At 43.9% G+C, this 26071-nt stretch overlaps 1 protein-coding gene across 6 annotated transcripts in view; it reads left to right on the top strand.

Moving 5' to 3' along the window:
• The window catches only part of LOC140194236 (UDP-N-acetylglucosamine transporter TMEM241 homolog), a 214513-nt gene that overhangs the window by 141840 nt on the left and 46602 nt on the right, over positions 1-26071 (top strand). For 5 of the 6 annotated variants that reach the window (XR_011885167.1, XR_011885163.1, XM_072251704.1 and 2 more), the window contains one exon: positions 71-164. Coding sequence is in view for 3 of the 6 variants with exons in the window: in XM_072251704.1 (XP_072107805.1) it covers positions 71-164 (94 nt within the window). In the remaining 3 variants the exon portion in view is untranslated. Of the gene's footprint in view, positions 1-70; positions 165-26071 lie in introns of those variants that run through there. The other variant, XM_072251709.1, reaches the window with a different exon arrangement.

The following is a 26071-nucleotide window of genomic DNA, read 5'->3' as shown; positions in this document are numbered from 1 at the left end:
AACCTATTCTTCATCCCTGTAAAAAGAAAGGATTTCTTTTACAGTAAGTCATATCTTTTCCTTTTAACAGTGGCATTCTGGGAGTGTCTCTGCAAGTGGTCTCTGTGAAGTTGAAGAACTGTGTGTCCACAGTATGGTACAGTTCATGGATGCTGGTAACAAAGGTATGGAATCAGTGTTGATTAGCATGTTAATCAATGTTTGAATTTACTAGATATTAATGTGCTCAGACCTGATATCCCACAAATTTAACAGTCATTAATTCTAGCGTAATAATTCATCAGAAGCCATGCCACGGTCTTTCAAAGTAATCTTCTTTTCTTGAAATCACGCCATGGCAGCATTTCCTGTATTGGACAGGGATATTATCTGACCTGTTATACTTCTGAGGAAATGGTGAAGTGAGAGGAGCCTAGAGGAATATTACTTTGCAGAATAAATGCATGATTAAATACTGGAGCTGCAGGACCCACACCATCATGTTCAGGAATAGTTATTACCCTTCAGCCATCAGGTAGGACCATAAGACATAGAAGCAGAATTAGGCCATCTGGCCCATCGAGTCTGCTCCACCATTCAATCATGACTGATCCTTTTTCTTTTCTCCTCCTCAACCCCAGTTCCGGGCCTTCTCCCCGTAACCTTTGATGCCATGTACAATCAAGAACCTATCAATCTCTACCTTAAATATACCCACCAGTGTGGATAACTTCTCCAACCTCAAATCTGAACTGATTCCGCAATGTACAGACTCACTTTCAAGGACTTTTCATCTCATATTCTCAATATATATTGCTTATTTATTATTTTATTTTTTTCAGCTGGTAAAACCTGAGGTACAGGCATAGCCAAGCACGCTCATTTGTCAATTGCTAGAAACATTCAGACTATTCTGTTGGTGTTTAGTATTGTGGCTTTCTGAAGATTTACAAAGATATTACAGTGTAACTGTTGATGAAGTTTGTCTCGTATCCTGTCACGTCAGCCTGGAGTTCCGTTACTCGATAATATACACGCATAATGAATGTGTTTACTCCTAATGACCATTTCATGTGTGTCCTTCTTCTCTTAACTGCTTGAGTGGTCTCAGTTTAAGTGGACTGCTTCCCAAGAAACACCTGCAGTATTCACAGCCTGTGGTGTTGTTGGGCTACTTTGAATGTTGGTAATATCTTTTTTGGTTTCCCAGTGCCTGCCCATCTATTCAGCTGTGCCGTGCTCACAGTTCACATACTGTCATGCCCAGAGCTAGCTCCAGGCCTGGCTGGCTATCCCCAGGCAGTGGCCATATCACTCTGTTCCATAGACATCTCTCCGTTTCCAAAGCAAACATATCACTCTCTTCCATCGACATCACTCCATTCCTAAAGCAAATATATCACTCTGTTCCATCGACGTCACTCCATTTCTAAAGCAAATATATCACTCTGTTCCATCGACGTCACTCCATTTCTAAAGCAAAAGAGTATTGCTTTTTATACCCACAGCCAGGTTTCAGTTTCAGCCACATATAGTAGAGACGCTGGCCAGAGCATCGCCCAATTTTTATTATTAGTATTTATTTTTCATTTTGTCTTTGTACAGTTTTGTTGCCTTTTGTACATTCATTGTTAGTCTATACTTTTGAGTGCGGTTTTTCATTGATTCTGCTGTGTTTCTTGGATTTTCTGAGTATGCTCATAAATAAACGTACCTCAGGATTGTATATGGTGACATATATGTACTTTGATAATAAATTTACTTTAAACTTTGAGATTTAATTGTATTAAACCCTCACAATATTGCAATAAATGAAAATTTAATTATACTGGCCTGGTATGGAAGCAACCAATGCCCAGGAAGGGAAAAGGCTGCAGAAAGTGCCGGATATGACCCAGTCCATCACAGAAAAAGGTATCCACCATTGAGCACGTCTACACGGAGTGCTGTCGTAAGAAAAATTCAGGACAGTAGATTTAGGACGGAGATGAGGAGGAACTGCTTTTCCCGGAGAGGCAGTGGAGGCTAGCTCAGTAAATATATTTAAGATGAGGTTGGATAGATTTTTTGCATAGTAGGGGAAATAAAAGTTCTGAGGAAAAGGCAATTCGTTCGAGATGAATCCATGGCCAGTTCAGCCATGATCTTATTAAATGGTGGAGCAGCCTCTATGGGCCGGATGCCCTACTCCTGCTCCTATTTCTTATGTTTTTATATTCTTACCACATTTCTAAGTGGATATCCCTCTATTCTGAGGCGGTGCCCTCTGGTCCTAAACTTCTCCACTATAGGAAATATGCTCTCCGCAACAGGTGAGAGTTCTTTAATGCTGAAGAATATTTGCTTAGTTATCACAAAAATGTGTTGAGCAATTAGGGTAATTTTTGGATGGATAAACAAGAAATTGAGAAGTATTTTTCTTTCGTCAGTCAATGTTGGTCAGGAGATGAGGCTGAGTACAGGGCTACGGTAGGAAACTTTGTCACATGGTGTGAGCAGAATTATCTGCAGCTTAATGTGAAAAAGACTATGGAACTGGTGGTAGACCTGAGGAGAGCTAAGGTACTGGTGACCCCTGTTTCCATCCAGGGGGTCAGTGTGGACATGATGGAGGATTACAAATACCTGGAGATACGAATTGACAATAAACTGGACTGGTCAAAGAACACTGAGGCTGTCTACAAGAAGGGTCAGAGCCGTCTCTATTTCCTGAGGAGACTGAGGTCCTTTAACATCTGCTGGACGATGCTGAGGATGTTTTACGAGTCTGTGGTGGCCAGTGCTATCATGTTTGCTGTTGTGTGCTGGGGCAGCAGGCTGAGGGTAGCAGACACCAACAGAATCAACAAACTCATTCGTAAGGCCAGTGATGTGGGGATGGAACTGGACCCTCTCATGGTGGTGTCTGAAAAGAAGATGCTCTCCAAGTTGCATGCCATCTTGGACAATGTCTCCCATCCACTACATAATGTACTGGTTGGGCACAGGAGTACATTCAGCAAGAGGCTCATTCCACCGAGATGCAGCACAGAGCATCATAGGAAGTCATTCCTGTCTGTGGCCATCAAACTTTACAACTCCTCCCTTGGAGGGTCAGACACCCTGAGCCAATAGGCTGGTCCTGGATTTATTTCATAATTTACTGGCATAATTTACATATTACTATTTAACTATTTATGGTTCTATTACTATTTATTATTTATGGTGCAACTGTAACGAAAACCAATTTCCCCTGGGATCAATAAAGTATGACTCTTGTGCCTATGTTGTGGGTCTGGAGCTCCCTGTCTGAGGTGGAAGCAAGAACCTGCACAGTTGAATGGCAACTTGATTTTCTGTAATCTACGGTGCTCTGAAGATTGTGAACTGAGATTAGAGTGGGTTGTTATTTGACCAGCTCAGCAGTATGATGGAATAGTGTCCTGTATCATAATGTCTCTCAATTATACCAAAGCCCTCTGGTAGCAATTAGTCCTAATCAATATTATTGTTAAAGGGCCTGAGGACACCGAGATAATCTAATTTTTAAATTCACAGCAGAAATCCAGTGTGCATGTTGACCTTCCAAAGGATAGGAAACTGCAGGCAGCATTCTCCAATCAAGCCATTGGTAAATGGCAGGATCCCTGCTGCTCTGTGTGCGTTGGCATGCTGAGTACTCACTGGTTCTCTCCTGTGGTGTACAGACCTGTCAGTGCTTTAGACTTGTACTGATAATGGAACAGTGGCACTCTGAAAGCAGCTTTGGTTTTATATAATGTCTCTCTCAGAGACCATAGCACAAAGGAGCAAAATTAGGCCATTTAGCCCACCAAATCAACTCCACTTCAGGCAGACATATTGCTTTTGAATGCTGATATTGGGTTGAGAGGAAGGAAAATGCTGATGGTGAGTTGAGAGTAAGGAGAAACACAGCTTTAAGGAGCAAAATAAATCAAGCAGGTAATATTGTGGGCATGGCTATGTTGACGACACATGAGGGCTGCCCACAGCGTATCCTTAAATTAAAATCATAGAGTCATAGAATCCTATAGAGCACAGAAACAGGCCCTTTGGCCCATCTAGTCCATACTGAACTGTTAATCTGCCTAGTCCCATCTACCGGCACCTGGACCATGGCTCTCCATACCCCTCTCATTCACGTACCTGTCCAAATTTCTCTTAAATGTTGAAATCAAATCTGCATCCACTAATTTCCCTGGCTGCTCTCACCACCCCCAAGTGAAGAAGATTCCCCTCAAATTTCCCTTAAATATTTCACCCATAACCATGGCCTCTTGTCCCACCCAACCTCAGTGGAAAAAGCCTGAAGATTTACAAGGATGTTGCCAGGACCCGAGGAATACTGGCCCGGCCCTTCTCCGGCACCTCTCTGTATATGTATCCTTGATGGCAGGTAGGCTGGTGCCAATGATGCATTGGGTAGTTTTGGCGACCTTCCTGTCCACCACAGTGCAGCTTCCCTACCCAATTTAGCGATGCAGCTTGTTGGGATGCTCCCTACTGAGCATCTATGGAATGATGTGAGGATGAATGTGCAAAGTCCAGCTCTCTGCAGCCGGACGTCAATGTGGAATGAGCTCTGGAATAAAGAACAGTTTGTAAGCAAGCTAACATGAGCTGGGATGTGGACTACAAGTCCAAACAGCAGCCGGGATGTGGACTACGAGTCCAAACAGCAGCTGGGAATAGAAAAAATGTGTCAGAAGGAAAATGTCAAGATAATTATGGGGGATTTTAATATGGAAGTGGATTGGGAAAGTCAGGAAAGTAATGGATCTCAGGAGAGGGAGCTTGTAGAATGCCTACAGGATGGCTTTTTGGAGCAGCTTGTCCAGAAGCCCACCAGGGGACCGGCTGTTTTGGATTGGTGCTGTGTAACGAACCTGAGGCGATTAGGGAGCTGGAGGTAGTGATCATAATATGATTGAGTTCAGTTTCAAATTTGAAAAGGAGAAGCTGGTATCAGGTGTATCGATATTTCAGTGGAACAGGGGAAATTACAGTGGTATGAGAGAGGAACTGGCCAAGTCGATTGGAAAAGTAAGCTAAATGGAGGGATGGCAGAGCAGAATTGGATGAAATTCCGACAAGAAATAAGGAAAATGCAGGAAAAATATATTCCAAGAAAAAAGAAAATCATGAATGGAAAAATGGCACAAATGTGGCTAATGAGAGAGGTTAAGGCAAAAATAAAAGCAAAAGAAACGGCGTACAAGGAAGCAAAAATTAGTGGGAAAAATGAGGACTGGAAGACTTTTAAAAACTTACAGAAGGAAACTAAGAAAGTCATGAGGAAAGAAAAGATGAATTATGAAAGGAAGTTGGCGATTAACATAAAAAAGGATACTAAGAGTTTTTTTAAAATATATAAAGAGTAAAAGAGTGACAAGGGTAGATACGGGACCGATTGAAAATGATGCTGGAGAAATTATAATGGATAACAAAGAGATGGCGGAGGAACTGAATGAGTATTTTGCATCAGTCTTCACAGCGGAAGACATGAGCAATATACCAGAGGTATCAGGGAATAGAATTAGGTACAGTCAAGATTACTAGAGAGAAAGTGCTTGGGAAGCTAAGTGGACTAAGAATAGGTAAGTCTCCCAGTCCGGATGAGGTGCACCCAAGGGTTCTGAAGGAGGTGGCTTTGGAGATTGTGGAAGCATTGGAAATGATCTTCCAGGAATCAATAGACTCTGGCATGGTTCCGGAGGACTGGAAGGTCGCAAATGTAATTCCACTATTTAAGAAAGGAAGGAGGCAGCAAAAAGAAAATTACAGACCTATTAGTCTGACATCGGTAGTTGGAAAGATATTGGAGTCAATCCTCAAGGACGAGGTTATGAAATACCTCAAGGTGCATGACAAGATAGGCGAAGCCAGCATGGTTTCATGAAGGGAAGATTCTGCCTCACCAACCTATTGGAATTTTTTGAGGTAATCTCGAATAAGATTGACAAGGGAGAGGCTGTGGCTGTTGTGTACTTGGATTTTCAAAAGGCCTTCGATAAGGTGCCGCATATGAGGCTGCTTAATAATATGAGAGCCCATGGAATTATAGGAAAGATATTGAAATAGGTGGAGCATTGGCTGATAGGCAGAAAGTAAAGGGTGGGAATAAAGGGATCCTATTCTGATTGGTTGCCGGTTACTAGTGGTGTTCCACAGGGGTCGGTGTTGGGGCCGCTTCTTTTTACGATGTATAGCGATGATTTGGATTATGGATTAAATGGTTTTGTGGCTAAGTTTGCGGATGACACCAAGATAGGTGGAGGAGCAGGAAATGTTGAAGAAACGGAAAGGTTGCAGGGAGACTTAGTCAGTTTAGGAGAGTGGGCAAAGAAATGGCAGATGAGATACAACCTTGCCAAATGTACGGTTGTACATTTTGGAAGAAGAAATAATCAGGCAGATTATTATTTAGAAGGGGAGAAAATTCAAAAATCGGAAGTGCAGAGGGACTTGGGGGTCCTCGTGCAGGATACCCTAAAGGTTAACCACCAAGTTGGATCGGCGGTAAGGAAAGCGAATGCTATGTTGGCTATAGTGTATAAGAGTAAGGAGGTGTTGATGAGGCTCTATGGGGCATTAGTGAGACCTCATTTGGAATACTGTGTGCAGTTTTGGGCCCCCTATCTTAGAAAGGATGTACTGATGTTGGAGAGAGTTCAGAGAAGATTTACGAGGGTGATTCCTGGAATGCAGGGGCTAACATATGAGGAGTGTTTGTCAGCTCTTGGACTGTATTCATTAGAGTATAGAAGAATGAGAGGGGATCTCATAGAAACATTTCGATGTTGAAAGGGTTGGACAGGGTAGATGTGGAAAGGTTGTTTCCCTTGGTGGGTGAGTCCAGGACAGGAGGCCATAGTATTTGAATTAGAGGGTACCCAGTTAAGACAGAGATGAGGAGAAATTTTTTTAGCCAGAGGGTCGTGGATTTGTGGAATTCGTTGCCACATACAGCTGTGGAGGCCCGATCATTGAGGGTGTTTAAGGAGGAGATTGTCAGGTATCTAATTAGTCAGGGTATCAAGGGATTATGGGGAAAAAGCCAGAAATTGGAACTAGATGGGTGAATAGTTTAGCTCGTGGGGGAGCTGCAGAGCAGACTCGATGGGCCAAGTGGCCTACTTCTGCTCCTTTGTCTTGTGATCTTGTGACGAAGGATCTCTCTTATCGTCACCAGTCTGTGGGTTGGTGTGTTGGTACATGAAGTGATCACTGCAGAATCCTTGTGAAGGCAAAGGTCTGTCTATACATTGAAGACTCCTTCCCACCAGCTTGATCAGCGTATCCACCATGCCCATTAGGCTTGCCAGTTTAAAACAGGATCCATAAAATGCTGTGTCTCAACAGTTGCAGTTGAAGTGTGTGTGCTATCACATCTTTTAAGTCATGCCCCAAGATAAGAGTCAAGTTCAAGTGTATTGTCATCTGGCTGTACATATATACAACCAAACAAAACAATGTTCCTCCAGACCAAGGTGCATCCACACAACATACATCACGTAAAACAAAATATTACCATCAGTAAGTTAATTCAAAAATATACGTACTTTGCAGAACAGGTAAGCAGTAAACAACTGTCATAATGACAAGACCTCGGCGGTGGCAAGGTATTCAAAGGTCAAACAGAATCCATGTGCCTCAGCAAGTACGTTTTTAATGTTGTTCATGTGTTTGCCTCTACAGCTACTTCTGGCAACGTGTTCCACATACAATTTTGAAATTTTGATATAATGCAGCACAAAAAAACCAATAAGATAAAGAACACGATAATATACAAAAGCACCACACACACACACACACACACACACACACACGAGTGATTGTATGTCCATAAAGTGACACTCGGCACAAGAGCGTCTGTACGCAAGATAAAAGACCATAAGATATAGGAGCAGAATTAGGCCATTTGGCCCATCGAGTCTGCTCCACTGTTTTACTATGGCTGATCCATTTTTCCTCTCAGCCCCAACCTCCTGCCTTTCATCCATATCTTTGGATGCCCTGACCGATCGAGAATCTCTCAACCTCTGCCTTAAATATACATAAAGACTTGGCCTCCACAACCGCCTGTGGCAAAGAACTCCACAGATTCACCACTCTCTGGCTAAAAAAAATTCCTCTTCATCTCTGTTCTAAAAGGACACCCCTCTATTCTGAGGCTGTGTCCCCTGATCTTAGACTCTCCCATCATAGGACACATCCTGTCCACATCCACTCTATCAAGGCTTTTCACCATCCAATACATTTCAATTAGGTCACCCCTCATTCTTCTGATTCAGAATCAGAATCAGGTTTATTATCACTGGCATGTGTCGTGATTCCAGTGAATACAGGCCCAGAGCCATCGAACACTTTTCATATGACAAGCTGTTCAATCCTGGAACCATTTTCCTGAACCTCCTTTAAACCCTCTTCAGTTTCAGCACATCCTCTCTAAGATAAAGAGTACAAAACTGCTTACGATACTCCATGTGAGGCTTCACCAGTGCTTTTTAAAGTCTCAACGTTACATCCTTGCTTTTATATTCTAGCCTCTTGAAATGAATGCTAACATCACATTTGCTTTCTTCACCACAGACTCAACCTGCAAATTAGCCTTCAGGGAATCCTGCACAAGGACTCCCGAGTCCCTTTGTGCCTCAGATTTTTGTATTTTCTCTCCAGTGAGAAAATAGTCAACCCTTTTATTTGTTCTACCAAAGTGCATGACCATAAACTTCCCAACACTGTATACTATCTGCCACTTCTTTGCCCATTCTCATAATCTGTCTAAGTCCTTCTGTAGCCTCTCCATTTCCAAAAAAACTACCTGCCCCTCCAGCCATTTTCGTATCATCTTCAAACTTTGCAACAAAGCCATCCATTTTGTCATCTAAATCATTGATGTGTAACGTGAAATAATTTGTCCCAAAACTGATCCCTATAAAATACCTTGAGTTACCATTCAATAGATTTCAATTAGATCACCCATCATTCTTCTGATTCCATTGAATACAGGCCCAGAGCCATCAAATGCTCTTCATATGACAAGCCGTTCAGTCCTGGAATCACTTTCATGAACCTCCTTTAAACCCTCTCCAGTTTCAATGGACAATAGACAATAGGTGCAGGAGTAGGCCATTCAGCCCTTGGAGCCAGCATCACCATTCACTGTGATCATGGCTGATCATCCACAATCAGTATCCCGTTCCTGCCTTCTCCCCATATTCCTTGACTCCACTACCTTTAAGAGCTCTATCTAACTCTTTCTTGAAAATATCCAGACAATTGGCCTCCACTGCCTTCTGAGGCAGAGCATTCCACAGATCCACAACTCTCTGGGTGAAAAAGTTTTTCCTTAACTCAGTTCTAAATGGCCTTCCCCTTATTTTTAAACTGTGGCCTCAGGTTCTGCACTTCCCCAACATCGGGAACATGTTTAGTCATAGTAGTCATAGTGATAGTCATAGTCATACTTTATTGATCCCGGGGGAAATTGGTTTTCGTTACAGTTGCACCATAAATAATATATAGTAATAGAACCATAAATAGTTAGATAGTAATATGTAAATTATGCCAGTAAATTATGAAATAAATCCAGGACCAGCCTATTGGCACAGGGTGTCTGACCCTCCAAGGGAGGAGTTGTAAAGTTTGATGGCCACAGGCAGGAATGACTTCCTGTGACACTCTGTGCTGCATCTTGGAGGAATGAGTCTCTGACTGAATGTACTCCTGTGCCCACCCAGTACATTATGTAGTGGATGGGAGACATTGTCCAAGATGGCATGCAACTTGGACAGCATCCTCTTTTCGGACACCTCCGTGAGAGAGTCCAGTTCCATCCCCACAACATCACTGGCCTTACGAATAAGTTTGTTGATTCTGTTGGTGTCTGCTACCCTCAGTCTGCCTCTAGCATGTCCAATCCCTTAATAATCTTATGTTTCAATCAGATCGCCTCTCATCCTTCTAAATTCCAGTGTATACAAGCCAAGTCGCTCCAATCTTTCAACATATGACAGCCCCGCCATCCCGGGAATTAACCTCATGAACCTACGCTGCACTCCCTCAACAGCAAGAATGTCCTTCCTCAAACTTGGAGACCAAAACTGCACACAATACTCCAGGTGTGGTCTCACCAGGTCCCTGTACAACTGCAGAAGGACCTCTTTGCTCCTATACTCAATTTCCCTTGTTATGAAGGCCAACATGCCATTAGCTTTCTTCACTGCCTGCTGTACCTGCATGCTTACTTTCAGTGACTGATGAACAAGGACACCAAGATATTGTTGTACTTCCCCTTTTCCGAACTTGACACCATTCAGATAGTAATCTGCCTTCCTGTTCTTACCACCAAAGTGGTTAACCTCACATTTATCCACATTAAACTGCATCTGCCCACTCCCCCAACCTGTCCAAGTCACACTGCATTCTCATAACATCCTCCTCACATTTTACACTGCCACCCAGCTTTGTGTCATTTACAAATTTGCTAATGTTACTTTTAATCCTTTCATCTAAATCATTAATGTATATTGTAAATAGCTGTGGTCCCGGCACTGAGCCTTGCGGTACCCCGCTAGTCACTGCCTGCCATTCTGAAAGGGACCCATTAATCCCTACTCTTTGTTTCCTGTCTGCCAACCAATTTTCTATCCATGTCAGTACCCTACACCCAATACCACGTGCTCTAATTTTGCCACTAATCTCTGATGTGGGACCTTATCAAAGGTTTTCTGAAAGTCCAGGTACACTACATCCACTGGCCCTCCCTAGTCCATTTTCGTAGTTACATCGTCAAAAAATTCCAGAAGGTTAGTCAAGCATGATTTCCCCTTCATAAATCCATGCTGACTCGGACTGATCCTGTTACTGCTATCCAAATGTGCTGCTATTTCATCTTTTATAATTGACTCCAGCATCTTCCCCACCACTGATGTCAGGCTAACTGGTCTATAATTCCCTGTTTTCTTTCTCCGTCCTTTCTTAAAAGGTGGGATAACATTAGCTACCTTTCAGTCCTCAGGAACTGATCCTGACTCTATAGAACATTGGAAAATGATTACCAATGCATCCACTATTTCTAGAGCCACCTCCTTAAGTACCCTGGGGTGCAGACCATCAGGCCCTGGGGATTTGAGCCTTCAGTCCCATCAGTCTATCCAACACCATTTTCTGCCTAATGTGAATTTCCTTCAGTTCCTCCATTACCCCAGGTCATCTGGCCACTATTACATCTGGGAGATTGTTTGTGTCTTCTCTAGTGAAGGCAGATCCAAAGTACCTGTTCAACTCATCTGCCATTTCTTTGTTCTCCATAATAAATTCACCTGTTTCTGTCTTCAAGGGCCCAACTTTGGTCTTAACTATTTTTTTTTCTCTTCACATACCTAAAGAAGCTTTTACTATCCTCCTTTATATTCTTGGCTAGCTTACCTTCGTACCTCATTTTTTTCCCCATATTACCTTTTTAGTTATCTTCTGTTGCTCTTTAAAAGTTTCCCAATCCTCTGGCTTCTCGCTCATCTTTGCTGTGTCATACTTCATCTCTTTTATTTTATACTGTCCTTGACTTCCCTTGTCAGCCACGGTCGCTCCTTACTCCCCTTGGAATCTTTCTTCCTCTTTGGAATGAACTGATCCTGCACCTTGTGTATTGTTCCCAGAAATACCCGCCATTGTTGTTCGACTGTCATCCCTGCTAGGGTACCTTTCCAGTCAACTTTGGCCAGCTCCTCCCTCATGGCTCCATAGTCCCCTTTGAGCACACCCTTTCTAAGATAAAGGTAACCCTGTGGAACACCAACCAGAAAAGGCTCCCTTTATTCCCATTAACAACAGGAATTCTGCAGATGCTGGAAATTCAAGCAACACACATCAAAGTTGCTGGTGAACGCAGCAGGCCAGGCAGCATCTCTAGGAAGAGGTGCAGTCGACGTTTCAGGCCGAGACCCTTCGTCAGGACTAACTGAAGGAAGAGTGAGTAAGGGATTTGAAAGTTGGAGGGGGAGGGGGAGATCCAAAATGATAGGAGAAGACAGGCGGGGGAGGGATAGAGCCAAGAGCTGGACAGGTGATAGGCAAAAGGGGATACGAGAGGATCATGGGACAGGAGGTCCGGGAAGAAAGACGGGGGAGGGGGGGACCCAGAGAATGGGACTCAGAGGGACAGAGGGAGAAAAAGGAGAGTGAGAGAAAGAATGTGTGCATAAAAATAAGTAACAGATGGGGTACGAGGGGGAGGTGGGGACTTAGCGGAAGTTAGAGAAGTCGATGTTCATGCCATCAGGTTGGAGGCTACCCAGACGGAATATAAGGTGTTGTTCCTCCAATTTGAGTGTGGCTTCATCTTTACAGTAGAGGAGGCCGTGGATAGACATGTCAGAATGGGAATGGGATGTGGAATTAAAATGTGTGGCCACTGGCAGATCCTGCTTTCTCTGGCGGACAGAGCGTAGATGTTCAGCAAAGCGGTCTCCCAGTCTGCGTCGGGTCTCGCCAATATATAAAAGGCCACATCGGGAGCACCGGACGCAGTATATCACCCCAGTCAACTCACAGGTGAAGTGTTGCCTCACCTGGAAGGACTGTTTGGGGCCCTGAATGGTGGTAAGGGCATGTGTAGCACTTGTTCCGCTTACACGGATAAGTGCCAGGAGGGAGATCAGTGGGGAGGGATGGAGGGGACGAATGGACAAGGGGGTTGCGTAGGGAGCGATCCCTGCGGAATGCAGAGAGAGGGGTGAGGGAAAGATGTGCTTAGTGGTGGGATCCCTTTGGAGGTGGCGGAAGTTACGGAGAATAATATGTTGGACCCGGAGGCTGGTGGGGTGGTAGGTGATTCCCACTCTTAGCTTCCTGCCAATCAGCCACTGCTTTATCCATGCTAGTATCATTCTTGTAATCTCATGTAGCTTGTTAAGCAGCCTCATGTGTGGCTCCATATCAAAGGCCGCCTGAAAATCCAACTACATAACATCAACTGATTCTTCTTTGTCTATCCTGCTTATTATTTCTTCAAGGGATTCTCACAGATTTGTCAGGCATGATTTTCCTTTGAGGAAAACATGCTGACTACAACCTATTTTATCAAGTGCCTCCAAGTACCCCGAAACCACTTCCTTCAACGCCTTCCCAACCTTTGAGGTCAGACTAACTGGCCTATAATTTCCTTTCTTCGGCCCCTCTCCCTTTTTGAAGAATAGAATGACATCTGCAATTTTCCAGTCTTCTAGAACTATTCCAGAAACTAGTAGTTCTTGAAAGGTTATTACTGATGCCTCCACAATCTCTTCAGCCACCTCTTTCAGAACCCTGGGGTGTCCACCATCAGCTCCAATGAACTTGTCTACCTTCACTCCTTTCAGTTTCCTAAGAACCTTCACTTGAGTTATGGTAATTTCACACTCTTCATGACCCCTGCCACCCAAAAACTCCACCATACTGATGCCAAGTGATGACTGGTGCGAAATACTTAATCATTTCTTGTCCCCCGGCATAATTTTCCAGTGGTCAGAAATTAACTCGCTCCTCTCTTTTACACTTTATGTATCTGAAGAAGCATTTGGTATCCACTGTAATATTATTGGGTAGCTGACTTTCGTATTCCGTCTTTACCTTCTTAATGACTTTTTAGTTGCCTTCTGTTGGTATTTGAAAGCATCCCAATCCTCTAATTTCCCACAAATGTTTACTCTGTTATATGCTCTGTTTTTGGCTTTTATGTTGGCTTTGCCTTCTCTTGTTAGCTACGGTTATGTTACATTTAGAATACGTCTTCTTTGGGATTGCCTCCAGAAATTCTAGTCATTGCTCCTCTGCCGTCATCCCTGCCAGTGTTTTTACCCATTCAATTCTGGTCAACTCCTCTCTCATGCCTCCGTAATTCTCTTTGCTCCACTATAATACTGATACATCTGACTTTAGCTTCTCCTTCTCAAATTTCAGGATGAATATGTAGATAAACCTACAAGAGGAGAGACTGTACTTAATTTGGTATTGGGAAATAAACCTGGTCAGGTGTCAGATCTCTCAGTGGGAGAGCATTTTGGAGATAGTGATCAGAATTCTATCTCCTTTACAATAGCATTGGACAGAGATAGGAACAGACAAGTTAGAAAAGCGTTTAATTTGAGTAAGGGGAATTATGAGGCTATCAGATAGGAAATTGGAAACTTAAATTGGGAACAGATGTTCCCAGGGAAAAGTAAGGAAGAAATGTGGCAAATGTTCAGGGGATATTTGTGTGGATTTCTGCATAGGTACGTTCCAATGAGACTGGGAAGTTATGGTAGGGTACAGGAACCGTGGGGTACAAAAGGCTGTAATAAGTGTAGTCAAGAAGAAAAGAAAAGCTTATAAAAGGGTCAGAGAGCTAGGTAAAGTTAGAGATCTATAAGATTATAAGGCTAACAGGAAGGAGCTTAAAAAGGAAATTAGGACAGCCAGAAAGGGCCATGAGAAGGCCTTAGCGGGCAGGATTAAGGAAAACCCCAAGGTGTTCTACAAGTATGTGAAGAGCAAGAGGATAAGACAGGAAAGAATAGGACCTATCAAGTGTGACAGTGGGAAAGTATGTATAGAACCAGAGGAAATAGCAGAGGTACTTAATGAATACTTTTCTTCAGTATTCACTATGGAAAAAGATTTTAGTGATGACTTGCAGCAGACTGAAAAGCTTGAGCATGTAGATATTAAGAAAGAGGATGTGCTGGAGCTTTTGGAAAGCATAAATTTGGATAAGTCGCCGGGACCGGATGAGATGTACCCCAGGCTGCTGTGGGAGACGAGGGAGGAGATTGCTGAGCCTCTGGCGATGATCTTTGAATCATCAATAGGGATGGGAGAGGTTCCGGAGAATTGGAGGGTTGCAGATGTAGTTCCTTTATTCAAGAAAGTGAGTAGAGATAGCCCAGGAAATTATAGACCAGTGAGTCTTACCTCAGTGGTTGGTAAGTTGATGCAGAAGATCCTGAGAGGCAGGATTTATAGACATTCGGAGAGGTATAATATGATTAGGAATAGTCAGCACGGCTTTGTCAAGGGCAGGTCGTGCCTTACGAGCCTGATTGAATTTTTTGAGGATGTGAGTAAACACATTGATGAAGGAAGAGCAGTAGATGTAGTGTATATGGATTTCAGCAAGGCATTTGATAAGGTACCCCATGCAGGGCTTATTGAGAAAGTAAGGAGGCATTGGATCCAAGGGGACATTGATTTGTGGATCCAAAATTGGCTTGCCCACAGAAGGCAAAGAGTGGTTGTTGATAAGTCATATTCTGCATGGAGGTCGGTGACCAGTGGTGTGCCTCAGGGATCTGTTTTGGGACCCTTACTCTTCGTGATTTTTATAAATGACTGTATGAGGAAGTAACACACATCAAAGTTCCTGGTGAACGCAGAAAGCCAGGCAGCATCTCTCGGAAGAGGTACAGTTGACATTTCGGGCCGAGACCCTTCATCAGAATAGTCCTGACGAAGGGTCTCGGCCCGAAACGTCGAATGTACCTCTTCCTAGAGATGCTGCCTGGCCTGCTGCATTCACCAGCAACTTTGATGTGTGTTGCTTGAATTTCCAGCATCTGCAGATTTCCTCATGTTCGGATGAGGAAGCGGAGGGATGGGTTAGTAAGTTTGCTGATGACACAAAGGTTGGAGGTGTTGTGGATATTGTGGAGGGCTGTCAGAGGTTACAGCACAACATTGATAGGATGCAAAACTGGGCTGAGAAGTGGCAGAAATAGTTCAACCCAGATAAGTGTGAAGTGGTTCATTTTGGTAGGTCAAATATGATGGCAGAATATAGTATTAATGGTAAGACTCTTGGCAGTGTGGAGAATCAGAGGGATCTTGGGGTCCGAGTCTATAGGACGCTCAAAGCAGCTGCACAGGTTGACTCTGTGGTTAAGAAGGCATACGGTGCGTTGGCCTTCATTAATCGTGGAATTGAATTTAGGAGCTAAGAGGTAATGTTGCGGCTATATAGGACCCTGGTCAGACCCCACTTGGAGTACTGTACTCTGTTCTGGTCGCCTCACTACAGGAAGGATGGGGAAACCATAGAAAGGGTGCAGAGGAAATTTACAAGGATGTTGCCTGGATTGGGGAGCATGCCTTATGAAAACAGGTTGAGTGAACTCGGCCTTTTCTCCTTGAAGTGTCAGAGGATGAGAGGTGACCTGATAGAGGTGTATAAGATGATGAGAGGCATTGGTCTTGTGGATAGTCAGAGGCTTTTTCAGGGCTGAAATGGTTGCCATAAGAGGACACAGGTTTAAGGTGCTGGGGAGTAGGTACAGAGGAGATGTCAGGGGTAAGTTTTTTTACACAGAGAGTGGTGAGTGCATGGAATGGGCTGCCGGCAACGGTGGTGGAGGTGGATACGATCAGGTCTTTTCAGAGACTTTTGGATCGGTACATGAAGCTTAGAAAAATGGAGGGCTATGGGTAGGCCTAGTTATTCCTAACGTAGGGACATGCTCAGCACAACTTTGTGGGCCGAAGAGCCTGTATTGTGCTGTAGGTTTTCTATGTTTCTATGAATTTGATCACTTGGGTTCTTTTACCTGAAACTCACTGATCAATTCTGGTTCATTGCACAACACCCAATCCAGAATAACCGATCCCCCAGTGGGCTCGACCACGAGCTGCTCTAAAAGCCATCTCTTTGGCATTCTAAAAATTCCCCGTCTGGGGATCCAGCTGATTTTCCCAATCTACCTGTATATTGAAATCCCCATGACTATTGTAACATTGCCCTTTTGGCAAGCATTTTCTGTATCCCATTGCAATTTGTAGACCACGTCCTTACTACTGCTTGGGCGATTGTATACAACTCCCATCAGGGTCTTTTTGCCCTTGTAGTTCCTTAGCTCTATCCACAACGATTCAACACTTTATGACCGTATGTCACCTCTTTCTAATGATTTAATTTCATTTTTTACCATTAGAGCAACATCAGCCCCTCTGCCTTCCTGCCTGTCCTTTCAATACAATGCATATCCTTGGACATTAATCTCCTAGCAATAATCTTCTTTCAGCCAGGATTCAGTTATGCCTGCATCATACATGCCAATCTGTAACTGTCCTTCTGTTGAGGTGACTGACAGAAAATTATGAAGTAGTGCTGGTTGGGGGTGTGGAGTCCATGAGCAGGGCGGGTGGGAGCCTTCATGACGTCACTGGCACTTTTCTGTGTCTGTGTCCTTGACGGCAGCTCAGCCTACCAGTTGCAGAGCCGTTCTGTCCGCCGCAGTGCGGTTTCCCTACCATGCAGTGATGTTTGTTAGATTCGTTAGAGCTTGATTGTCATTACTGAGGGGCAATGAGATTGCAGTGCTATGCCATTCATTGCAAAACAGCATAAAAACACAATTCTGTTGAGTCCTGAAGAACGGTATCGGCCCGAAGCGTCGACTGTTTACTCTTTTCCATGGATGCTGCCTGACCTGCTGAGTTCATCCAGCTTTTGTGTCTGTTACTTTGGATTTCCAGCATCTGCAGATTTTCTCATGTTTGTAAAAACAGTGATTAAATTTCATATAATATCTGACTTAATTGGAATGATATCTAAGTTACCAATGAATTAAAAACAACCAATTCTAAAATGGGGCTTAGTTCAGTTACACGATAGCATTGGGAAAAATGCTACTTTTCAGTCTGGATGTCCGTGCAGAGATATTTCTGTATCCTTTCGGATGGTAGAACATTAAACAGGTGATACTGGGGTGGGATGAGTCCATCATCGTTTTGTGAGCCCGCTGTAGACATTGTGAGTTGTAGGTGGTTTTCACAGCTTGCAGTTGTATCCCAGTGATGTTCTGTCTAGTTCTGATCACTCACTGAAGTGCTTTCTTGTCAATCTTGTTGCATCTAGTGTACCATACTGTCATGCAGTAGGTCAGTATGCTTGCAATTACATATTGATAAAGGTATTCCAGCAGTTTTTGAGGCAGATTTGATCTCTTTGAACTCCTAAGATAGCATAGGCGTTGTTGAGCTTTCCCTGCTCTCGAGGAGGTGTTGGTCATTCAAGAGAGCTCGTCTGTGATGTTCACTCCCAACAACTTGCAGTTGGAGACCCTTTCCATTGTTTCACTGTTTGAGTAGAGTCATAGAAAAGTACAGAAGCAGGTCTTTCAGCTCAGCTAGTCCATGCTGAACAATTTAAACTGCCTACTCCCATTGACCTGCACCGGGACCATAGCCCTCTATACCCCTACCATTCATGTACCCATCCAAACTTCTGTTGAGTGTTGAAATCGAGCTTGCATGTGTCGTGGAGTGTGTTCATACCTTCTGGATTTCCTGAAGTCGTTAATTTTTTTTTACGTTGAGTGAAAGGTTATGGTTATTGCATCATTCAGACAGTTTCTTCACCTCCTCTCTGTATGCTGTTTCACTTTTATTTGTAATTAGTCCAATCTCTGTGGCTTTGTCTGCAAATGTGATGCTGGAGTTGGTGGATAGGCAGGGGCACGGTCATGGATGAAAAGCGTGTAAACGGGTGGGCTCAGTACACATCCCTGCGGTGCACCTGTGTTCAGGGTCAGGGCGGTGGATGTGTACTTGCCTTGTCTGACTGTCTGGGTGCAAATGGAAAAGTCCAGAATCCAGTTGCAAATTGATGTATTGAGTCCCAGATTGGGTAGTTGAACAGTACACCTGTTGGAGAGTATGGTGTGGAAGGCAGAAATGCAGTTGATAAAAAGAATTCAGGCATAGGTGTCTTTATGCTCCAGGTGTTCCAGTGTGATGTGGATAGCAATGGAGATAGCATCCTTAGTTGATCTGTTTGCCATGTAGGCAAACTAGGTCTGATCCAGAGTAGCAGGAATTGCCTTCTTAATGTGGGACATAACCAGTCTCTCCAGGTACTGGTGGACTATGGGGGTGAGTGCAACCGGTGTGTAGAGTTGAGGCATGCTACTGCTGACTGCTTTGGGATTGGTGTGATGGTTGATGTTTTGAAGCATGCAACGAGCACAGCAAGGGATAGAGAGAGGTTATATATTTCAGTAAAAACCTCTGTCAACTGGTCAGCACAGTCCTTGTGGACACGCCCGGATATGCCATCTGGTCCAGCAGCTGTGTGTGTGTTGATACTGCAGAGAGTACGTCTCACCTCGTGTGTGTTCAGTTTCAGTGCTGTGTCCTCCTCAGGTGTCAATGCCTTCATCACTGGTCCATTATTGTCCCTGTCAAACCGAGCAAAGAAGTTGTTTAGCTTCTTGGCTGATGTGGCATTGCTGTTTGCAGGGCAGCAAATCTTTCCTTCAGAGCCACTGATGGATCTGATGCCTTCCCACACACGTTGGGGGCTGGTGGCATTACTGAAGTGTTCTTTATCTGTTGTTTGTATCTGTACTTGGCAGGTTTAATGCCTCTTTTAAGGTTTGACTTGGCTTCGCCGTGTGCTGCAGCATCACTGAATCTGCAGTCATAGAGAAGTACAGCAGAGAAACAGGCCCTTTGGCCCATCTAGTTAGTCCATGCTGAAACCATTTAGATTGCCTACTCCCGTTGTCTTACTAATGGTAAGACTGTTGGCAGTGTGGAGGATCAGAGGGATCTTGGGGTCTGAGTCCACAGGACACTCAAAGCTGTTACACAGGTTGACTCTGTGGTTAAGTAGGCATACGGTGCATTGGCCTTCATCAACTGTGGGATTGAGTTTAAGAGCCGAGAGGTAATGTTGCAGCTATATAGGACTCTGGTCAGACCCCACTTGGAGTACTGTGCTCAATTCTGGTCACCTCACTACAGGAAGGACGTGGAAACCATAGAAAGGGTGCAGAGGAGATTTACAAGGATGTGGCCTGGATTGGGGAGCATGCCTTATGAGAATAGGTTGAGTGAACTCAGCCTTTTCTCCTTGGAGCGACGGAGAATGAGAGGTGACCTGATAGAGATGTGTAAGATGATGAGAGGCATTGATCGTGTGGATAGCCACAGGCTGAAATGGCTAGCAAGAGGGGGCATAGTTTTAAGGTGCTTGGAAGTAGGTTCAAGGGGGATATCAGAGGTAAGTTTTTCACATAGAGAGTGGTGGGTGCGTGGAGTGCTCTGCCAGTAAAGGTGGTGGAGGTGGATACAATAGAGTATTTTAAGAGACTCAGATCAGTACATGGAGCTTAGAAAAATAGAGGGCTATGTGGTAGGGAAATTCTAGGCAGTTTCTAGAGTAGGTTACATGGTCAACACAACCTTGTGGGCTGAAGGGCCTGTAATGTCTCGGACTTCAACTACTGCACAGTGTCTTGTCATCTTTAGAAGTTTTCTGATGACTCTGCCATAGTTGGATGCATCAGCAAGGGAGATGAGGCTGAGTACAGGGCTACGGTAGGAAACTTTGTCACATGGTGTGAGCAGAATTATCTGCAGCTTCATGTGAAAAAGACTAAGGAGCTGGTGGTAGACCTGAGGAGGGCTAAGGCACCGGTGACCCCTGTTTCCATCCAGGGAGTCAGTGTGGACATGGTGGAGGATTACAAATACCTGGGGATACGAATTGACAATAAACTGGACTGGTCAAAGAACACTGAGGCTGTCTACAAGAAGGGTCAGAGCCGTCTCTATTTCCTGAGGAGACTGAGGTCCTTTAACATCTGTCAGACGATGCTGAGGATGCTCTACGAGTCTGTGGTGGCCAGTGCTATCATGTTTGCTGTTGTGTGCTGGGGCAGCAGGCTGAGGGTAGCAGACACCAACAGAATCAACAAACTCATTCGTAAGGCCAGTGATGTTGTAGGGATGGAACTGGACTCTCTGACGGTGGTTTCTGAAAAGAGGATGCTGTCCAAGTTCCATGCCATCTTGGACAATGTCTCCCATCCACTACATAATGGACTGGTTGGGCACAGGAGTACATTCAGCCAGAGACTCATTCCACCGAGATGCAACACAGAGCGTCATAGGAAGTCATTCCTGCCTGTGGCCATCAAACTTTACAACTCCTCCCTTGGAGGGTCAGACACCCTGAGCCAATTGGCTGGTCCTAGACTTATTTCCTGGCATAATTTACATATTACTATTTAATTATTTATGGTTTTATCATTATTTAATTATTTAAGGTGCAACTGTAACGAAAACCAAATTTCTCTCGGGATCAATAAAGTGTGACTATGACTATGTGCTGTAGATGTCTATGCTTTTATATTTTTGCACTTACCCTATCTGCACCCCTCATAATTTGGCAGACCTCTATCAAATCCCCTCTCAATCTTCCACATTCTGAAGAATATGCTCCCTGGCCTTTAACTTTATCATGGAAAAGAATAGAATCAGAGAGGACAGGAAAATTTTTAACTGGGGAAGGGCAAATTATGAGGCTATAAGGCTAGAACTTGCGGGTGTGAATTGGGATGATGCTTTTGCAGGGAAATGTACTATGGACATGTGGTCGATGTTTGGAGATCTCTTGCGGGATGTAAGGGATAAATTTGTTCCGGTGAGGAAGATAAAGAATGGTAGGGTGAAGGAACCATGGGTGACTAGTGAAGTGGAAAATCTAGTCAGGTGGAAGAAGGCAGCATACATGAGGTTTAAGAAGCAAGTATCAGATGTGTCTATTGAGGAATATAGGGTAGCAAGAAAGGAGCTTAAGAAGGGGCTGAGAAGAGCAAGAAGGGGGCATGAGAAGGCCTTGGTGAGTAGGGTAAAGGAAAACCCCAAGGCATTCTTCAATTATGTGAAGAACAAAATTATGACGGGAGTGAAGGTAGGACCGATTAAAGATAAAGGTGGGAAGATGTGCCTGGAGGCTGTGGAGGTGAACAAGATCCTCAATGAATACCTTTCTTCGGTATTCACCAATGAGAGGGAACTTGATGATGGTGAGGACAATATGAGTGAGGTTGATGTTCTGGAGCATGCTGATATTAAGGGAGAGGAGGTGTTGGAGTTGTTAAAATACATTAGGACAGATAAGTCCCCGGGGCCTGACAGAATATTCCCCAGGCTGCTCCACGAGGCAAGGGAAGAGATTGCTGAGCCTCAGGCCAGGATCTTCATGTCCTCGTTGTCCACGGGAATAGTACCAGAGGACTGGAGTGAGGTGAATATTGTCCCCTTGTTCAAAAAAGGTAGTAGGGATAGTCCAGATAATTATAGACCTGTGTGCCTTACGTCTGTGGTGGGAAAGCTGTTGGAAAAGATTCTTAGAGATAGGACCTGTGGGCATTTGGAGAATCATGGTCTGATCAGGGACAGTCAGCATGGCTTTGTGAAGGGCAGATTGTGTCTAACAAGCCTGATAGAGCTCTTTGAGGAGGTGACCAGGCATATAGATGAGGGTAGTGCAGTGGATGCGATCTATATGGATTTTAGTAAGGCATTTGACAAGGTTCCACATGGTAGGCTTATTCAGAAAGTTAGAAGGCATGGGATCCAGGGAAGTTTGGCCAGGTGGATTCAGAATTGGCTCGCCTGCAGAAAGCAGAGGGTCATGGTGGAGGGAGTACATTCAGATTGGAGGATTGTGACTAGTGGTGTCCCACAAGGACTGTTCTGGGACCTCTACTTTTCGTGATATTTATTAACGACCTGGATGTGGGGGTAGATGGGTGGGTTGGTAAATTTGCAAACAACACAAAGGTTGGTGGTGTTGTAGATTGTTTAGAGGATTGTCAAAGATTGCAGAGAGACATTGATAGGATGCAGAAGTGGGCTGAGTAGTGGCAGATGGAGTTCAACCCGGAGAAGTGTGAGGTGGTACATTTTGGAAGGACAAACTCCAAGGCAGAGTACAAAGTAAATGGCAGGATACTTGGTAGTGTGGAGGAGCAGAGGGATCTGGGGGTACATGTCCTTAGATCCCTGAAAGTTTCCACACAGTAGATAGGGCAGTTAAGAGAGCTTAATGGGATGTTCGCTTTCATAAGTCGAGGGATAGAGCTTAAGAGTCACGGGGTAATGATGCAGCTCTATAAAACTCTGGTTAGGCCACACTTGGAGTACTGTGTCTAGTTCTGGTCACCTCACTATAGGAAGGATGTGGAAGCATTGGAAAGGGTACAGAGGAGATTCACCAGGATGCTGCCTGGTTTAGAGAGTATGCATTATAATCAGAGATTAAGGGAGCTAGGGCTTTACTCTTTGGAGAGGAGGATGAGAGGAGACATGATAGAGGCATACAAGATATTAAGAAGAATAGATAGCGTGGATAGCCAGCGCCTCTTCCCCAGGACACCAGTGCTCAGTACAAGAGGACCTGGTTTTAAGGTAAGGGGTGGGAAGTTCAAGGGGGATATTAGAGGAAGATTTTTTACTCAGAGAGTGGTTGGTGCGTGGAATGCACTGCCTGAGTCAGTGGTGGAGGCAGATACACTAGTGAAGTTTAAGAGACTACTAGACAGGTATATGGAGGAATTTAAGGTGGGGGTTTATATGAGAGATAGAGTTTGTGTCGGCACAACGTTGTGGGCTGAACTGCCTGTACTGTACTGTATTATTCTATGTTCTAAGTTCTAAACTATTCAATCTTTCCTTAAAACTCATGCTCCAGACCCAGCAACATCCTTGTAAATTTTCTTTGTACTCTTTCAACATTGTTTGCATCTTTCTTGCAGGTAGGTGACCAAAACTACACCCAATACTCCAAATTAGGCCTCACCAACTTCTTATACAACTTCAACTTAACATCCCATCTCCTGGCATCACACACAAAATGCTGGAGGCACTCAGTAGGCCAGGCAGCATCTGTGGATCCATAGATGCTGCCTGGCCTACTGAGTTACTCCCACGTTTTGTGTCTGTAGCTTGGATTTCCAGCAATTGCAGATTTTCTTGTGGTTGTGATTCCATTTTCTGTACTCAATACATTGATTTATGAAGGCCAATATGCGAAAAGCTTTCTTTATGACCCTATCTACCTGTGGCATCATTTTCAACGGATTATGTACCTGTATTCTCAGATCCCTTTGTTCTATCACACTAGTCAGTGCCTTACTGTTCACTGTGTAAGACCTACCCTGGTTGGTCCTACCAAGGTGGAAAACCTCACACTTGCCTGCATGAAATTCCATCTGCCATTTTCAGCCCATTTTTCTAGCTAATGCAGATCTCTATTCAAGCCATTGTAGCATTTCTCACTGTCCACTACAGCCCCAAACTTGGTGTCATCCACAAATTTTCTGATCCAGTTAACCACATTATCATCCAGATCATTGAGAGAGATGACAATCAACAAAGGACCCAGCACTGATCACTGTGGTACACCACTTGTCACAGGCCTCCAGTCAGAGGCAACACTCTGACTTTTACCAAAAAGCCAATGTCTGAACTAATTTACTACTTCATCTTGAATGTCAAGCGATTGAATCTTCTTAACCAAACTCCCATGTGGGGCCTTGTCAGATGCCTCACTAAAGTCCATGTAGACAACATCTAATGCCTTGCCTTCATCCACTTTCTAGGTAACTTCCTCGAAAAACTCTATAACATTGATTAGACATGCACGAAGGCATACTAACTATCTTTAATCCGTCCCTGTCTATCCAAATAATTATATGAGGTCCCATATAACAATTACAGCACGGAAACAGGCCATCTCGGCCCTTCTAGTCCATGCCAAATGCTTACTCTCACCCAGTCCCACCGACCTGCACTCAGCCCATAACCCTCCATTCCTTTCCTGTCCATATATCTATCCAATTTTACTTTAAATGACAATATTGAACCTGCCTCCCCAACTTCTGCTGGAAGCTCGTTCCACACAGCTACCATTCTCTGAGTAAAGAAGTTCCCCCTCATGTTACCCCTAAACTTTTGCCCCCTAACTCTCAACTCATGTCCTCTTGTTTGAATCTCCCTTACTCTCAATGGAAAAAGTCTATCCACGTCAACTCTAGCTATCCCCTTTTAAATACCTCTATTAAGTCTCCCCTCAACCTTCTACGCTGCAAAGAATAAAGACCCAGCTTGTTCAACCTTTCTCTGTAACTTAGGTGCTGAAATCCAGGTAACATTCTGGTAAATCTTCTCTGTACTCTCTCTATTTTGTTGACATCTTTCCTATAATTCGGTGACCAGAACTGTATACAATACTCCAAATTTGGCCTTACCAATGTCTTCTACAATTTTAACATTACATCCCAACTCCTATACTCAATGCTCTGATTTATAAAGGCCAGCATACCAAAAGCTTTCTTCACCACCCTATCCACAGAAGATTCCACCTTCAGGGAACTATGCACCATTATTTCTAGATCCCTCTGTTCTACTGCATTCTTCAATGCCCCACCATTTACCATGTATGGCCTATTTTGATTAGTCCTACCAAAATGTAGCACCTCACATTTATCAGCATTAAACTCCATCTGCCATCTTTCAGCCCACTCTTCTAACTGGCCTCAATCTCTCTGCAAGCTTTGAAAACCTACTTCATTATCTGCAACGCCACCTATCTTAGTATCATCTGCATACTTACTAATCCAATTTACCACCCCATCATCCAGATCATTAATGTATATGACAAACAACATTGGACCCAGCACAGATCCCTGAGGCACACCACAAGTCACCGGCCTCCAATCTGATGAAAACAGTTATCCACCACTACGCTCTGGCATCTCCCATCCAGCCACTGCTGAATCCATTTTACTACTTCAATATTAATACCTAATGATTGAACCTTCCTAACTAACCTTCCATGTGGAACCTTGTCAAAGGCCTTACTGAAGTCCACATAGACAACATCCACCGCTTTACCCTCGTCAACTTTCCTAGTAACCTCTTCAAAAAATTCAATAAGATTTGTCAAACATGACCTTCCACGCACAAATCCATGTTGGCTGTTCCAAATCAGACCCTGTCTATCCAGATGATTATATATACCATCTCTAAGAATACTTTCCATCAATTTACCCACCACTGACGTCAAACTCACAGGCTGATAATTGCTATATTTACTCTTAGAACCCTTTTTAAACAATGGAACAACATGAGCAATACGCCAATCCTCCAGGACCATCCCCGTTTCTAATGACATTTGAAATATTTCTGTCAGAGCCCCTGCTATTTCCACACTAATTTCCCTCAAGGTCCTAGGGAATATCCTGTCAGGACCCAGAGACTTATCCACTTTTATGTTCCTTAA

The sequence above is a fragment of the Mobula birostris genome, chromosome 1 (genome assembly GCF_030028105.1).
Source record: "Mobula birostris isolate sMobBir1 chromosome 1, sMobBir1.hap1, whole genome shotgun sequence".
In the NCBI taxonomy this organism is placed as follows: Eukaryota; Metazoa; Chordata; class Chondrichthyes; order Myliobatiformes; family Myliobatidae; genus Mobula; species Mobula birostris.
Note: the sequence above shows the minus strand (reverse complement) of the source record. Positions and strands in the feature narration are given on the sequence as shown.